This window comes from Brachyhypopomus gauderio, chromosome 7 (assembly GCF_052324685.1).
Source record: "Brachyhypopomus gauderio isolate BG-103 chromosome 7, BGAUD_0.2, whole genome shotgun sequence".
Classification (NCBI taxonomy): domain Eukaryota; kingdom Metazoa; phylum Chordata; class Actinopteri; order Gymnotiformes; family Hypopomidae; genus Brachyhypopomus; species Brachyhypopomus gauderio.
The window spans coordinates 13,230,320-13,248,312 of NC_135217.1; the positions used below are offsets into that span (position 1 = coordinate 13,230,320).

Here is a 17,993-nt window from a genome sequence, read left to right on the forward strand (position 1 = left end):
TTTTTTAGGGTGGAAACCGTGAAAAGCTCGTCAAAATGCACCTCTGGTTCCTGTGAGAAGGGCCTTCGGGCTGCAATTCTGACTGAGGCGGGTAACTCGTCTACGATGCCCTCAAGCGCTGATTTGGGATCCCTTTAAACTTTCACTTTGTGATGACTAATTTTAGGATTTGCGAAGGGGAAACTGGCTCCAGGTCAGTATCTAAAGGGAGGTTTTAAGCAGTGTGCTATTGGTGTATGCCTTCAGATGTACACCTAGATGGCGCTCTCGAGTAAAATGAGCGGTGACAGAATTGCCACAAACCGCTAATACTCCAGTCTGCGTAGGACACAACAGGAATTAACAACGCTCGCCGAGTGACGGAACACCGTCGCCTCCAGAGAACTTGTCGCCTTCGGCCACTTCGTGTGTGGGAAAAACAAGGTTTTATTGAAGGATTTTAAGCGAATTGTAGCTAGTCAGCCGGGACGTCATTGTTTCTCCCCAGAAATGATATGTAGCAAGTTACTATGCTAAGCTGCTTGCTGGGCGCCGGGTTTAGGCAGGAGTGAAGACCAATCAATCCCCGGATACCTCCCCCGCTACTTCACGTCCACAGCGGCGCTACACGGCGAGGAGAGTGCGGTGGGCACCGGCGTCCGAGTGTGGTGGTGCAAGCCCTCATGCGCTCGAGTTATCGTTCAAAGATAATCACCTCCTGCTGAATTGCACATAATAAGGGTTTTCGACAGGCAGACTCGGAGCCAAAAACGATGTGGCAAGTGTTGGTAAGCGGTGTCGTGGTGTTCCCGGGTCTGTTTTTTGCTTTTCGAAAAGTACTCCCGTCTATTTTCAGCCGATGGACCGATGCCGACGTCGTGCTAGTCAGTGAGAGGTAAGTTTTGGTAGCATAAAAGCAAGCTGTTTAGATTCGTTGTTTAAACACTCTTTCTTGCCTTATTAGGCCACATTATTTATGTGCACCTCAGACTGCACGCCATATATCCAAACCTGTAACAATCTGAGGCGCCTTCGTTAATTTATAATAAGCAACAGTTGATGCAATAAAGTTAGGCTCCTTATGACTTTCCTCTATAGACCTTCAATATGATGACACACACAATTATTTTAATCCTTTTGTTGTGGGTATGTCAGTGCTGCCCTATCATCTTGATAATCTCTCTCTCTCTCTCTCTCTCACACACACACACACACACACACACACACACACACATTAAAGCCTTAGTGTTTAGGGTTAAGGAACCTGAAAAAGTTTGGAGAGTCCCATTACTAGCCACGAGCCGTTAAGTGTCTTGTTTGCTGTCTACTGCTTAGTGTGTTACTTATCTAGAGAACTGCCATTTCTCAGAGTGAAATGGTCGCATTATTAGTTGGAGTAACTGCAGCTTCACTCACTCACGTATTCAGCGCCCATTTAGCAGCTCGCGACCTCATTGGCCGAACGTGGTCGAATGACCGCGAGGCGTAACCCAAGTGTGCTGTGTGTAGCTGCGTGGAGGGTGGGGGCTGCACACTGCGTGGTCACATCATCCGGACCGACCCGCGTGTCTCATTAAAAAGGCGCAATTATAACTGTACGAGTTCGGCTCTCTTGCAACTTCAGCCTTGGAGCGAGAACGGGGTGTTTGGGAACGTGCATGGCTTGTATGCTGTAGGATGGAGCTCTTATCAGAGGCCATGCATGCAGCTGCTCAGACCTCTGTGTTTCTCTACAGATAGAGGTCTTGTTTGGGTTTGAGCAGCTGCGATATGTAGCCGAGAGATAAGATGATGCTGACGCATACAAACAAACACGTTGTGCATATTGTTACGCTGTTTCTGCCTTGCCCGTTGACAAAGCTGCCCGCCACCAGGCCCATTTTCAGCTTTATTGTACTTCATCCTCGTGCGTTGGCCTGGCTTCGGAACACAAGCCGACTGGGCCCTCCGTGGCTGTTGTTAATCTAATCGCCGCTCACCTTGTGCGACCATAGCAGCTGCATCCGCTGTTCCGTTCGCAGCTACACAGCACAATTCTGTGCATTGCTTCGGATTAGGATTTGATGACGGGCTCGACTTAAACCTGCGAGCACTGACTTGGCCGTTTGGGCCCTGCGCCTCTGGCCATCTGCTCGTGTCCACGTGGTTTTAACGGGACTCAGCGTTCTGTGAGGAGCATCGATCAGATGACACGAGCCGTTTGAGTGGCGGGGGTGCCCGACTGAAACCCTAGAGTGAACAAAATGGAAAAATGCAGAATTCAATCTGGTTGTATGGGGGGAAAAAAGTTTTTCAAGACTGGCTGCTGTTTAATGAAATGAAAAATAATAATGCATTGGTAAATGTAACGAATATGCATCTATAATGCTGTTTGGCGGATGGTGATTCCAAAAATGGAATCACCATTTAAATTAAATCTAAATTAGCCCCGACTTCCGTGTCTTTACATCCCGTTTTCCCCTTTCCCCTACTTCTTGCTGATTCTGTTTGGCATGGCCACCGCTTTTGCCCCTTCAGTCCAATCCGGTCGGCACTGTGGGAAATTGTTACCATGGGTACTGCGTTGAGTGCTTCGTCCTGTATGCACAGCAGCGCTGCACGCCTTTGGGTCGGGCCTACTGTTAGCCTGAGCTGGTACTGCTAACTCCTGCAGCAAGTCTGTGTAACCCACAGCTGCTTACGTGCTGCAAAACATCAGTTTTGATTTTAAAAATCTGATTTCTTCGTGTTTTGTGTTGTCAATACGTGTTTGTATTGTCTGACAATAAATCAATTTTTCAGGGAATCTTTCATTAACTAGATCACATGGCTCTTTGTGCCACAGAGAGGTACAAATACTTGTCCACTCCTGTGCAGGCTCATAGCCATAGCAGCTAGACCAGGGGTGGGCAATTAATTTTTACAAGGGGCCACATGAGAAACCTGAATTGTGTCAGAGGGCCACACAAACGAAAATGACGTCATCGCGGTGGCTCCGCCCACATCGTGCGAACTTCCGCGAACGGCGGAGGCGTTTATACTTGCCGCATCACATTCTGTGCAGTGTTGTCTGAAACGATATGTGTTAGTGTAAAGAAACACCCCTCAAAAACAGGGGAAGGAACATTTACCTGACCAATTTTAATGTTGCTTTTTGTTTCAGATTTGAAAAGTGCTGGAATTTAGGCTAAATGCTTGAAATTGTAACTACTTCGTTTCACAACAAATCTGTCTGACTGAACAGTTTTCTTGTATTACGTTAACAAATACGAGCCTCTTGTAATTCCAGGATGAAACATGAGAAAGCGAAGACGTTAAGACGTTTTGAAAATAAACCACCATTAAATAATGTGATTAAAAGCGAATTATTTCGAGTATATGTATAAATATTTAACTTAAGTTTAACGTGCTGGGAAATATTGAAATGGACCTTGAAAGTGACGTACAAGTGCTTTAATTCCACCTTGTAAAGATGTATAAACCCTGCAAACATGACTTTGTTCTAGTGATGTGTCGGTCGCGAACGAACCGGTTCAAAGAGCTGGCTCTTTTAAGTGAACGACGAGAGCTGGTTCCCCTCTAAGATCGAGGCGGTTCCCCTCTAAGACACCCCCCCCCCCCCCCCCCCCCCCCCCCCCCCCCCCCCCCCCCCCCCCCCCCGGTCAACAAAGTACGTTCGCCTCGCCCTCAAATAAGGAGTCATTTGGGAGCCGAAGGAGCCGTCTCTTTATGAGGAGCTGAGCCAAAAGATCTGGCTCCCTAAAAAGAGCCAAAATTCCCATCACTACTTTGTTCATCGACAGCGCGCGAGGCCCTCGCACACGGGCGGAGTCACCGCGATTACGTAATTTTCGCTGCGCAGATCCTCGCGCCGCATCAAGTATAAACCAGGCTTAAACCTACCTTTAAATCACTTCTACGGCACTTTCAAGGTCCATTTCAATATTTCCCAGCTGACTCAGTTTCTCTCTAAGCTCGGTTTCTGGAACGGAAAACCCTGAGTTTTCGTTAACTCTGAGTTTACTTACCCGGTTTCATCACTAAATCCGCTTTCTGGAATTACCCCCTGTTCAGTCAGCTATTTGTTGTGAATCGAAATACAGTCACAATTTCAAGCATTTTCAAGTACTTTAGCCTAAATTCCAGCACATTTCAAACCTGGAACACAATGCAACATTAAAATTCGTCACGTAAATGTTCCGCCGTTCGTGGAGGTTCGCGCGCTACGTTCATTCGCGAAAGTATAAATTCAGCCTTAATTTGTCGCTGATCACCTACCTAACCCTACTGTTTCTTGCACAGCTCACACACGCGCACGTACGTCCACACGGAATTAACACAAACATAGCGATTTCAAAATAAAAGCATCACAGTTGTATTGCACGCACGACATAGATATTTGTTTCATTTATGATTGACCTCTCGCGGGCCGGACAGGGACGCACAACGGGCCGGATGTGGCCCGCGGGCCGTGGTTTGCCCAGGTCTGAGCTAGACTAAGGGAGGGGAAAGGGAGCCAGATATCCGAATGGAACGCAGTCGCGAGTGGATTAGACCCACGATTCCACCTAAACATCATGCATGCGCCATAGACCCCCTGTGCTAAGCAGGACGGGGGTTTGGGGGGATCTGGATGACCTTTGACCTGGAAGTAGAGCCAGTCCTGGCCCTTGGACCAGTTTTGCATAACTCTGATAGAACTAGGTTTTATGGAGTAGACTGGTTTTCTCTAACATTAGAGTTTCTAATATTAACTCTGCATGCAGTATTCCATGTGGTTTTTTTGTTCCTCTCTGAACATGGCTGTGCTTTATCAGGGTCAGAGGAAGGTTGTTCTTTCCTCAGAGTTCAAAAAACAGGAACGGGACTATTATGGAAGTGATAATGAAGATACACATAGTCTGGACATTGACAGTGAAGTGTTGTTGGCCTGAGAAAGGGGGGTGGCATATTTTCAGGCCCCTGTATGAATTATATTAGTGTGTGTGTTGAGTGCCTGTCTGAGTGCTCCAGAGTGCGCTGTTAGTCCAGACACAGAAAGGCAGAGGGAGTCTTCAGACCTCTCATAACGTTCACCGACATCTGCCTCCTCACAGCGGAAGGAAGTAAAACACAGAGTATGGAAGTTATCAGAGAGAGCGACAAAGTGTGAGAAAATGGCTGTGTTTGAAAGCTGGACGTTTGTAGAGAAAGGGAAGAGATAAGTGTTTCAGTGAGAGAGACACTGGTGACAGGACCTCTCAGTAGGGGTGGGCGATATAATATCGTTCACAAAAATACCGGTACATTTCTTTATTCGATAGGATTTCGCTATATCGCGACATTATGACGTAAGGATGCAGGTTGTGCATGCAGCGCGCAAAATAAACATGGCCAACAGCGGAGAGAGCAGCAGTGCTCACACTGTGAATGATTTAGTTCCTAAACGAGGAGCTACATCAGTAGTGTGGAAGTATTTCATGAACAGTTCACGTTCAAAGTTCACAATTTTAATTATGAACTAGTTCAAAGTTCAGTTCATTTTACTTTTTTTCGTGAGATATTCAAATACTTTTCACGATTTGGCTGTTGCGCAATCAAGGGGCGGACACAAATGCGAAGTAGATAGTACAATCTCATTAGATTTTATTTCACATCTTACATCTGCAGACGACACGCGAGTGGACCGCGAATGACGTGGCATGATGAATAGAGAACTAACGCTTAATACACTAAAAGGCAGCGGAAATGACAAGGGCACAAAACTAGACCAAACAAGAGTACAACTAATTGTTACATACACTGACATGAACACAAACACGGGAAGCAAGTAACGGCCATACATGAACATGAAGTCTAACAGAATATACATGTATTGCCAGGCACGATATCACGTTAGAGAACACGGAGACCAAACATGAACTGAAAACCTAAAACACTACGAACCTGAAAATGGAGCAGAGACTTTAACCATACACAAACACGAAGCTAATCAAAACCACGAATCACAGATAAGGCGTGAATACCGTGCACACCCAACTAGGAAATAAAGAAACGACAATGATCCCCAAAGGTATAGTCTGGACATATACACACCAACTAGGAGATAAAGAAACGACAATGATCCCTGAAGTTATAGTCTGGACATATACACACCAACTAGGAGATAAATGATCCCTGAAGGTATAGTCTGGACTAGGCCTGTGTTGAAAAAATTGATTTTCCGATTCAGAATCGATTCGCATATGATGATCTGATAATCGATTCGTACGTCCAAAGATCGATTTTTTTGTGAACTTTTAACCCCGCCTCGTCACTGAATTCACGCAGGCGTGCTCGGTCTAACTAACTGTAAAACGACTTGGCGTCGGACAGTGACGGTAACGACGATAGTCAAATCGGCAATCTAAAAACAGAAGGACAGTTTATCCAGTGTCAGTGACTATTTACAGTTAGTCCATATCACTGACAGTTTACCCAGTGTTTTTACAGTTTAAAAAAGTTTAAAATGCTCTTGTAACGTTGGGCGCAAGGCGATGGACGAGACAGAATCCTTTGCACTTTCCAAATCATTACGTTTATTACATTTACCGAAGCGCAGACAGGGCACATAAAACACGTTTACATAGAACATGTGTGACTCAAACAACGAGCACAGGACGCTGCGCGAACGCACATTAAGTAGACAAACCACACAAACCCCACGTGATGACGAGACGAGCCACAGGTGAGGATTATCACAAGACGCACCCGCACCCACGGAGATACACAGACGCAGGAGTAGACGTTAACGTTAACACACGCCCAACAGGGAGGGGTCGGGGACCGTAACGTGAGAGTTCTGTTCTTATACTCTCACTTTAAAGAAAAATACACGTTTACATTTTATACTTTCAGTTTATTAAGTGTGAGCACTTTTAAAATAAAAATGCATTTGGTAGCAACAGCTTTTGGGTGACTTCTTAATTATTTCAATCATAATAATAATGCACTGGTTAGTGTCCCAGTAGGAGTCCACTGTTGCAGATATAGACACCTCAAAGATGTCCTCTGTTTATTGTCCTGGATTACCTTTCTTGAAGGTAGATTTATGATTACCCTTTTCACCAGTCTTCCAGCCATCAGTAACTACCAACTACCAGTAACTATTTGCTGATTAATATTGATATAATACTAGTTTTAACATGTTGCTTCTGTACATAGTCAGGAAACAGCTCAAATAAATACATTTTTAATAACACTAAACCCCGAATTGGATCGAATCGATTAAATCGGATTAAATCGAAATAAATCGATTCTTAATCTTCAGAATCGGAATCGGATCGATTCTTGGAATTTGAATCGATACCCAGCCCTAGTCTGGACATATACACACCAACCGGCGCAACGCGAAGTGAGCGATTTGAGCGACGCGAACAAGTTGAGCTTGGCTCAACTTTATGCAAATGAGCAGTGACGCGCGGCGGCGACTACCAATCAGAAAGTATGTTTGCACCCTCCTCCGAAACCGCACCTCTGACTTTGGTTCCTACTGATTATTTGATTGCAAAATGGAGGAGAGATTAATAGTGGCTGTCTCTGGATGTCCCGCACTTTACGATGTTTATTTTTGGAGGGAATACTGTTCATTTGTTAAAAAACATCTGCAATAAATTAGCGTATACCCTATTATTGGTTATGATTTTTTAAAATTCCTGTTTGATCTTCGGGTCTGGGGTAAAAAGTAAAAAAAATACATAAACATTTTAGGTTTATATACTATATGTGTTTTATACACACACTATGTTTTGTACACGCACTCCTTTATAATCGTGTGTCCTGTAATTAATAGATTAAAATAAATACTGCGTCCTGCTTTAAAAACATGATTTGCATATCTGTCACGTGCTGCATGCAGGCGTGATGTTGGACACGCCCCCACGCGACGCTGGCGACTCGGCGACGGAGAGCGATTTTATCGCTTTCGGTGTGAACGCACAGTAACACGGAACAGCTGAAACAGAGGGGCGTAACAAGAACAAGGAAAACATAAAAACGACGAGACTAAAAGGGGGCGGAGCCAGACGTGACAAGTACAAGCTAGAAATCACTATACGTTCTTATATGTGCTATGCCTACCCCGCTCTGCTGCAATTCATCACGGGTAACGTCGTGCGGAAGCCAGTATGTTATTAACTAGCCAGTATGTTAACTATTCTCATGCGGACACTACGTTGCCCACAATGCATTGCGCACACAACGTCAAAACCATTTCTGTCTGGTGCTGCATGATTTAAGCGGCACCAGCGAGAATACAGGAGGGAGGAAATTTCTCTCGTTGCGTTTCAAAAGAGAAAACAGATGTCACTCAGTTTTCAATGGAAACAAATTCCAACGTTCATTTACAGTGATGTCTACAGTTCATGACACATAATGTGAACTAATTCACGTTCAAGTTATTAAAAAATGTGTTTCGTTCAGTTCAACGTTCACGAAAAAATGAGCGTGTTCAATGAACGCATTCTTTTGAACTCGCACAACACTGAATAGTGAATTTACTTGAGTTTCTCTTTTAACAACTTCCGCCCTGTCCTGCCTCTCTTCTTCACGCAACTCATTTGGGACGTAGATTTGACTTATTACTTTGTTATTACCTTTTGGGAAGAAAAAATTTCGAGATATATATCGTATATCGCCATTCAGCTAAAAAATATCGAGATATTATTTTTGCTCCATATCGCCCAGCCTTACCTCTCAGTCTACCCCTCCGTTTCCTGACGGGAGGATGAGGGAGGCCATACAGACAACAAACCCAGAGCACAGGGCACCTTTCCCCCTCAGCCCCGCCCCCTCTGCTTCACCACAGGCAGAGACATACAAAGAGTGGATTGTGGAAATCCGGGTCTCATGACAATGTTCAGCCTGCAAATCTCCATGGACTGGTGTGTGTGTGTGTGTGTGTGTGTGTGTGTGTGTGTGTGTGTGTGAGAGAGAGAGAGAGAGAGAGGAAAGCGCCATTCATCCGGTGACCCACTCGAGCATAAGTGGGCAGGCCCAGGTCACATGGCTGCCATTGTCATGGCAAAGGACTGTCACTACGGCGACACACTGCTGCTCTCCGACCGTTACTGTCATTCTGTTTGTCTGTAACCATGTTGTGGGAGAAACGCACAGCACCCCAAGTGGATCACATCTTCTATTTATGTACTCCAGCCTTCATTTGTTCATTAAATGGCCCTTATCATGGGAAAAATAATTTATCTTTATTGAAATTAAGGGTTTTGGAGCAATATATTAATATTGATAAAGTTTCAACACAGTGTTCACTACTCCAGTTCATATAGACCATTTATGACGTCTGAGCTGCAAAAATGGCCTGTTTTGCGATCAGTGCTTCTCTGATGTCACAAGAACATACTCATTTACATAGCTCCGCCTACTCAGCCTACAGCTGTTCAGTTCCACTCACTTACACTGCAGTTTTTAGGTGCAGTGCAGTTTAGCTCTGAGTGCTTTTTGAATGAGAAGCAATACAGGGCAGCCAATCAGAACCAAGCTCATTTATCTTATATCTGTCATAAGACACATTAACGAAAACAGCCTGTTTAATTCTAAAGAATAAACGGATGATTGGAAAATGTCACATACATTTAAATAATAAAAGAGCCATTTTAGCTGGGCATAAAAGGATAATATATAATAAATTGTAGGATATTTAAGTTATTTATTCACACATTGTCACTGTCAGATGGGGTTTATTTGATTTTTTGCTGTAGCATTTGGACCTTACACCTTACGGGCACATATACAGGCCTTGTGGGCTTTCTATTCCTGATGTGCATTTCAGGCATTACTGACACTGATATGGTAATGGAATATGTAGAGGGTGATGTAAAACATTTTGAAAATGGTTTTACCAGAGCTGTTGCTAGTCTGAGCCACCTCTCTCTCTCTCTCACTCACTCACTCACACACACACACAGAGGAGGGGAATGTCTCTCCTATCAAACCTTGTTAGCTTTGTAGGCACTTTGAGGATTCAGTTAGCACCTGGGCCCTTTACTGCTTTCACTGGCGTCAGTAGTGGAAGGGTCTGTTTGCGTGTGTATGTGTGTGTGTGTGTGTGTATATATATTTATGTATGTATTTGGGGAAATAATGATTCTGGTTTGTGGGAATTGATGAGTCAGCCAATAGTGTTATCATAGTTATTATGCAGTAATTAGCACTGTAACTAGCACAGACTAGTTTTGGAATGAACAAGACTGTGTGCGTGTGTGTGTACATTGAATGGGAATTAACAGACATATCTCCACCCCAGGGTGATCTCCTCCATTCATGCCATTATGGCCACCGTTGCTGGAATCATCGTCGTGTACTCATGCAGCAGCAACGTGATAACAGACAGGTAAGCCAATCATTGGGTCTGCTATACTGAACCTGTGGAAAGTATACGCATACCTTCTGTCACCTACACTAGGAGAAATTACAGTAATTTACACCACTTTCGACTCCTCATCGATTCTGTGTAGCTAACCTCCACCGCACATGTGAGTTCCACGCATGCACACACATGCCTTAGTGTTTTTAGTTTGTGCACGTTAGATTAGGGTTATTGTTGAAAACCCATGTGCAAACAAACACCCTACATGGCCCCATGCTGTTCACTGTGTGTGCGCGGCGTGGACCCAGCAGGTCATCGTCTGTGGGATTGCAGAAGTGCTCAAGCCCTCACGGCCAACTATATCATCCTGTATACTAGATCATCCTGTAATCATTGAAAAGATCACCACTCACCACTAATCTGTGTGCTCATGCGTTTATGTCAGTGTGTGAGTCTGTGTCTGTACGACCGGAGGGCAATTAGTTGATGCATATTATATGAGGGGTTTTGTACCAATAAGTCTACACACCACAACTGGGATCTGCAGATCACAAATTTCCACTAATGTGTGGGAGGGTGTGTGCACATGCATTTGATAATATACCTTTAAGGAGGAATAGTAGATATAGATATAGATGCTCAAATATGGTGCATTCAAAGGGTGTGTGTGTGTGTGTGTGTGTGTGCGTGTAGGATTTGCCTATACAGTTTACTTGTACAAGCATCTTTAAAAACATTTTTTGCTATGTGCTGTTCTCATAACCAAGTGCATTATTTATTATGCAAGTTTGCTATTAAGCCCTCCCTGTGTGTATGTGTGTGCGTGCGTGCATGTTTGTTTAAATATGATCCAGTGAACATTACTGTGAGGAGGAATACTGTGTTGATTCCAATATGTTTATTTATGCAAATGAGACAGCTGTAATAAATAAACTGGCTCAGTACCAATGTTTAGAAAGACATAAAAGCATTTGCATGACTGAGCGAATTAGCACATGGTTTTTATAATTTACTATTCGTTTGTTTTTGTTTGTTTGTATTTGCATCGTGACCTTGTACCCGGGTTGTTTTTCAGGCACTGGCTCGCCACTGACTTCGTCATCTGGTATGGCGTGCCCTATATGTCATATGACATTTTTGCCATGTACCTCAGCCACTATCACCGCTTCCGGGTCAAAGGCCACAAGGACCATCAGGGGCACTCTCTGAGGACGGTCAGGTCTTTTGTGCAGAAGGAGTTCGAGCTGGTCCTTCATCACATCGCACTCCTCACCCTCCTCTTCCCTTTCACAATGGTGAGAGATAGATCCAAAGAATGGGGTGATGTTTTTCATAATTTATAGAAAGTGTATACATTTGTCCTTTTCTGTTAACATCTGGGGTTTCACCAATGAACACATGCATCTCCTGCATCTTCAAAGTCTGCCATGTTGTTGGTGCTTTGGTTAGAAAAATTTGATCCACAATCCTCTGCTTTGATCCACAATCCTACTGTGGGATTAAATAAGCCCAAGGAATTGTGTGCAGCTCTATCCAGAAAGTTAATTTCAGGAGGTGCCTGTTCTTGGTCCCATCAGGATCTGATGTGCAGGAGACACATCACAGGGACAGCTGTCTCGCTGCCTGTGCTGGTGGACACAGACATGTACGCCCATACCTGCACAACCGTGTAATGTTGCAGCAGGAGCACACCGGTGTGGAGGAGACATGTGCTTTTGTTTGGGACTGCTCTGCTGTCATTTGAGACCCATGGCTCCATTATTTACCTGCAGCTGATCTTACACACACACACACACACACACACACACACACACACACACACACACACACACACTCGAGGAGAAATGAGCACCTTTCTCTGCCGACTTGCTAAACCGAAATGCACTAGCGCACACATTTTAGATGTGTTCACGCTTAAGCTCAAGAAATCTGAAACCTTTCACCATTAGTCCATCTCGCCTTTCATGTGCACACAGCTCTTCTCAAGTGTTTAGACTTGCATTACCCAGAATGCACATCTTCAGGGATTTTAGGGATCGGTTAAACCTTTTCCGTCTGACCTTCAGTGATGAACCTTCTGTAATTTTTAAAATTCATTCTATAACTGAAATCCAGTCAATTCTTACATTTGCAGTGCAGTGTTGATCAAACACGGTTAAAGTCTGGTGCTATTGTAATTCTGTAATTCACTAAGCGAGTGTCCGTCTACACAGAGCAGTCTCAGATGGTGGTCTAGGGTTACACTGAGAGTGGTCACTGTCCATTGGCTGCTCCAGCTTCTCATTTATTCATCACCTCGCCCTCTCTGCACACCCTACACACCTGCGTGTGCACACACACACACACACCAGTGGCACACAGACACACGATCTGGTCACGACGACTTGACTTCTTAGTCTCTTGAATCGTGCTGCTGCGTGTGATGGCCACCGTGCGCCCGTTGGTCTCCTGTGCCTGGGTGGAGGTCCTTCTCAGGGCGGAGGCTCTTGGCGTGTAGCTCCCAATGACCTCTGAGCTGCCCCAGTCCACTCCACCTTTCCACTCCGTCATCGCATTACAGCTGCCAAGGGTTTTAGGGGCCAAGAACTCTGTGTGCTTATAAGCCATGGGTTTATATCCATACCATTTTTGCATTGTGATCTGTCTGATATTGGAATTGTGTGTGTGTGTGTGTGTGTGTGTGTCTGTGTCTCTGTCTCAGTTCTTCAGGGATGATCAGGGTGATTTCTTTATCGGCTGCCTCTTCCTTACAGAGATCAGCACACCTTTTGTTTCACTAGGAAAGATCCTCATCCAGGTAACACACACACACACGCACGCACACAAAAATAAGTTGCACAACGCTTTTTGATGATTGGTCACTCTAAACTTACTCAGCTCAAGATTACTTGTTAACCGATCTTTGTTTTTACAAAGAGTGTTATCTCATACCCATACACACACATTATAGCGCAGTGTGTGTGGCGGGATCTGTGTACATAATTAACCTGAGCAGTCAACCTGAGAGTCATTCTCAGAGTGTTTTCTGCTCAGCAGTCAGAATGCTGCGTCTGCACATGCCTGAGAGAAGGTGCAGGCTGTCAGTCTGTTCTGTGGCCTGTTTTTAAGGCGTGTGTACAGCCATCGCCAGGATACAGATGGAACACACAGCACACCTACAGCTGATCGCTCCCTCGGCTGTGGCCTGCGATATTTCTTCTCCCCAACACACCTCTTTCTTCTCCGTTTTCTTTCCCTTTTCCCTCTGCTCCTTCACTTCTCTTCATGACTGTATTTCCCCCACACTCTTGTTCTTGGCTTTGCGACCGGTTTTTCACACAGCGCCCTCTTGTGGCTCACTGGGACACTGTCTTCTGAACTGCATCTCCGGCATTGGTTTCATGTACCGTTTTATACTATTTTATTCATGCGGCAGCTCTCTCTCTCTCTCTCTCCCTCCCTCCCTGTCTACCACAGCTGGGTAAGCAGGACTGCTGGCTGCACAAGGTCAACGGTGTCATGGTGCTACTGAGCTTCTTCCTGTGCCGCATCACGCTCTTCCCCTTCATGTACTGGGCGTACGGCGCACACTACGGCCTGCCGGTCTACGCCGTGCCCCTGCACATCTCGCCGGCGGCCAACCTCGGCAACCTGTGCATCCTCAGCCCGCAGCTCTACTGGTTCGTCCTGCTCTGCCGCAAAGGCTACCGGCTGTACAAGCGCAGTGGGAAGAGCCGCGGCACGCTCCCGGCCAATCAGCTTTCGGACCGCGCCAAAGAGGAATAGGGGCGGGGGGGATGGGGATGGGGAGCTCCGGCTGAACCCCCACGTCGCCACCGGCAGCTAGGACACTCCAGCATTGCTAGTAGCCAGACTGCTTCTGCTATTACTTAACATATGAAGGGACTGCTAGTGTTTCTCTCCGACCTGCATAACACACACATAGACACACACACACACACACACACACACGACTGTTACAGTCCTGCAATGCTACTCCTGATTGGAACATATGCCTGGGTTTGTGGGCCAGGACAATACTGGGACTCTCCCATTGTCTTTATGTTTATGATGGGCAGATATGGGGAGGGGGTTGGAGACGAAGGGAAAGGACACTTGGAGGGGGGGTTATAGGTGAAGGGGCATGACCCGCTCCCATCTGTTTCAGTACCACGGATTGGAAGATTCAGTTTGGTATAATGTCACTGGAATTCTGTTTTGATTTCCTTATTTTATTCTTCCAACCCCTTAGATGTTGCTATGTGGTGCCTGTGAGGGGTTCTCCAGTGATATATGTATTTAGGAAGATTCAGGGTGCATGGGGTGAGCTGAGATTGACAGACAGCTGTGTGTGTCCTTCACTTCAACCTTTCCTAGCACTCCTTCCTAGACTCTTACATGTAGACCTTTTAACTGCATTATTTAATCTTCCTTTCCCATTGTTTGGCCTTACTGTCATGGTGTCTAGTGGCAGCTGTATCCTCAGATACAGCTCTGCTGTTTCCTTTATGTTTATGGAGAATCGTGGTTCCTTTGACGTTGCCACAGGTTACTCTGCTGTGATTCTTCACCCATTCTTCACTCCAACCGCTTCATGCCATTTTACCCTATACAGAGCTTTGAGTCCTCTAGTCCATAAAAGGGCAGAGTGTAAGGCCTCAAATTAGCTGTGATGGTACTGACCAAGGAGTAGGTGACTTGGGTGAGAGGAGTTAATCGTCAAGGGTGGGGGGGGCGGGGGCGGGCACGATCATCTCAGGGCAAGAGTTAAAGCAATAACACTAAGCTATCATAGAATTACCTGCTTGTACATATTCTGTTTTCAGGCGTGGTGGTGTTTTCAGGGTCGTTTTGCTCTCTCAGAAACTAAAGCTGTGCTGCAGATCCAGTTGGTGCTCTGGACCATCAGCTGAGCCTCCAAGCTGGCACTGGGATTCACATGCAGAGGCACAACAAGAAACGAGCTGTGGTGCTGCCCCCTTTCAATGAGCCAGTGGCGGCTGACCGGCTTTACAGGCGATTCTGTGCAAGTTCGCTTCAGCGAGAGTATGGTACTCCAAAACATTCTGAGCAAATGTAGGTCATTACATTATACAGACTATGCTGTTTTATTTCGATAACACCTAGACTCTTCAAAGCCCTTTCTGCACCAACTTTATGAAATTACACATTTCTTAAGCAGGACAGCTTTCACGTGTCATTTAAATACATTTCTAAGGAATTTCTATAGGAATACTTTGGCACCTAGACTACGCCCTGCAACAAAGGTCTGGAGATACTTTTGTCTGATGTAGTGTCCGTCTTGGACTGGCGAGGGGTTATACTGCTATACAGTTTTACTCCACCTGTCCCAGGCAGCCCGTTTCCCATGATCAGCAGAGAACAGGTCGTGTTCTCGCGTCATCTTATCGCTTCTTCCGTTGGTCATTTAGTTGCTGCTGCCTCTGTTATGGACACCCGTCCTGCGCAGTGTCTTAGTTCTCCTGTTCTTCCCTATTCACTTCTGAATCTGCATACGTAGGCCAGTTTTTCTGTTCCCAGTGACGAGACCCCTTGCTGGTGCTTTCTCTGTTACCTCAGATTTAGGGCTAGTTTATTGAGTGCACATTAGGTCCAGTCCTCTACAGAGACCAGATGCAGTCTGGGAAACTGTCCCCTTCTATATCATTCAATTTGCTGTGCATAGTAAGAAGACAGTCAAATTCCACTTACATTCATTGAAATAAACCTGCATATAAATGAATATGGATGAGTGAGTGAGGCCCTTGTATGTTCTGACTTACTGTCTTATGGAAGGTCCTTTTGTGATCCTCTTTCATTTGACCTTTGGTTTGTAGGTCAATGTGTCGTTTAAGGACAAAAGGTGCCCACACCTTGTCTGTGCTGCGATTCACAAATCATACACAAAGGAGCGTTGAATGGGCGCACATCTCAATGAAGTCTGTGTTCCTGGATGCAGAGTGTCGAGGGTGGCTGTGAGCTTTCTTCCTGTTAGCCGGCTTCCTGCTGTGGCCTTTAGCATCGGTCTGGGACCTCACTCAGCAATAACGTATGACTGTAGACCGAGCTGGACCCGAAACACAGCCCTGCTGCACTCCCTCGATCCACACGTTCCGGCAGTGCACCGTCACCAGTGAGATGGTCGAGTTCGAGAGGGTGTAAAGGTATAAAGGCAACCAGTGTCTTCCATGGTCTACCTCTTTGTTCCTGCTGCAGTTTGAGTGAGACGCTGGTACATCTCTGAAGGTCTCCCCCGTTCCATTGCATCCTGGGGCTCAGTTCTGTGATGTTCCTTCTAGTGGACGTATGGTCTGGAGGTTCCCTCAATGTGCCAGGAACCTCATAGTAAATAAAAGTACTGTATATACATGGATGTCAGTGTTAGTTGGTTGAGACTGCCAATGCAAAGTTAACAGTGAGGTACCGTTTTCAGGGCCTGAGGTGAACCAATGGGAAAAGACAGTTGCTGTGGTTACAATTATCCACACTTGACAGTAGACCTCATCATATTTGGTTGGAAGGTTCTGTCCATTTTGAAAGACTAGTTGAGGCAGTTTGATTGTTTTTCTCCTCTCTATTCATTTCTCTATTAATTTGATAAAACAGGGACAGGACAAATTGCAAATTTATGCTGCTCGTTTGGTTTAGAAATATTTTAATATATGCTAATCTAAAAACTTATTCTGTCCTAGTAATACATTATTTTTCTTTCAGACATTGTCCAAACGTAAAATTCTAGATGCGCATATCAAACTGAAAGTGCCTTGTATTTAATATGTTCACATTATCTACGCAAACCTTGTATAAACCCTTGTATAAACCCTGCTCAGCCAGTGTTCACAAGTTACAAAGTCTGTTTTGAACATGAAGGGCAAGCTCACATTTTTAGAATCACATTTCTCTTGCCTTGCTGGCTCAGAAAGGAATGAATGGGCAAAGATGAGGGAAAATTGTTAGGCAAATCTGCCTCGTTTGATATGTTAAAAGCCAAATCTTGTTAAACCTGATCAGTGAAACTATCAAAAAATAAAAATGAAAAAGTCTTGAAAGAATGAATGTATCGATACTAAATATTTTATTTTAAGCCAGCAACTTTAATCTTGATTAAACCCACAAGTCTTAATCATTTTAAAACAAAAATAGATGTAACTAAATTAAACCCAAAAATGCATCCGTTTTCTGAACTGCTTTCTTGTTCTTTGTGGCAATATGCACAATGTTTAGGGCTGGATTACCTATGCAGCCAATGGCTTAATGAGTGAATTTACTAGCAATGCATGAAGGCAGAGATAGACTTTGCCATCCTACTTGAACTACGGTGCAACAGCTTCCTACTATGCAAGATGAAGACCGCACAACAATGGTGTGACGGTGTCTTCAAACGCATTCCTCTCTTCACAGATCTTTTCTCGCTGGTCCTATTCAACTGCACTATCCTAGAAACAAGTATGAAAGGGAAGACATGGAAGTTCCATGTAGTGGCTGTGGGCACAAGTAAAACAAACATTTCTTTTCTTGCGGGTATGCATTTACTCACCGTTTCTTCATATTGGGTCAACCGTTTCACACACCAATCCTAATCAGCAACCCTTTAAACACTCCACTCCTCTTATTTTGATAACACTCTGATTTTTCAACCATATTTATATAGGAGATTTGATATATACATAAAGGTTTTTGTTTGTAGTGTGAATATATTATAAGAAGTGTATTG

At 44.8% G+C, this 17,993-nt stretch overlaps 1 protein-coding gene across 2 annotated transcripts; it reads left to right on the forward strand.

Annotated features, from left to right (window-relative positions):
• Positions 1–283: 283 nt before the first annotated feature.
• Positions 284–17,843, forward strand: tlcd3a (TLC domain containing 3A). 2 transcript variants are annotated; one of them, XR_013132315.1, is made up of 6 exons: positions 284–874; positions 10,238–10,324; positions 11,376–11,595; positions 13,002–13,097; positions 13,757–15,355; positions 16,117–17,843. XR_013132315.1 is itself a non-coding variant. In XM_077011883.1 (5 exons), the coding sequence occupies exons 1-5, from the start codon at positions 753–755 to the stop codon at positions 14,063–14,065; spliced, it is 834 nt and encodes a 277-aa protein (XP_076867998.1). In that variant the 5' UTR covers positions 284–752; the 3' UTR covers positions 14,066–17,843. The 2 variants fall into 2 exon arrangements, 1 of the variants encoding a protein (XP_076867998.1); XM_077011883.1 differs by having other exon boundaries at positions 13,757–17,843.
• Positions 17,844–17,993: the final 150 nt, after the last annotated feature.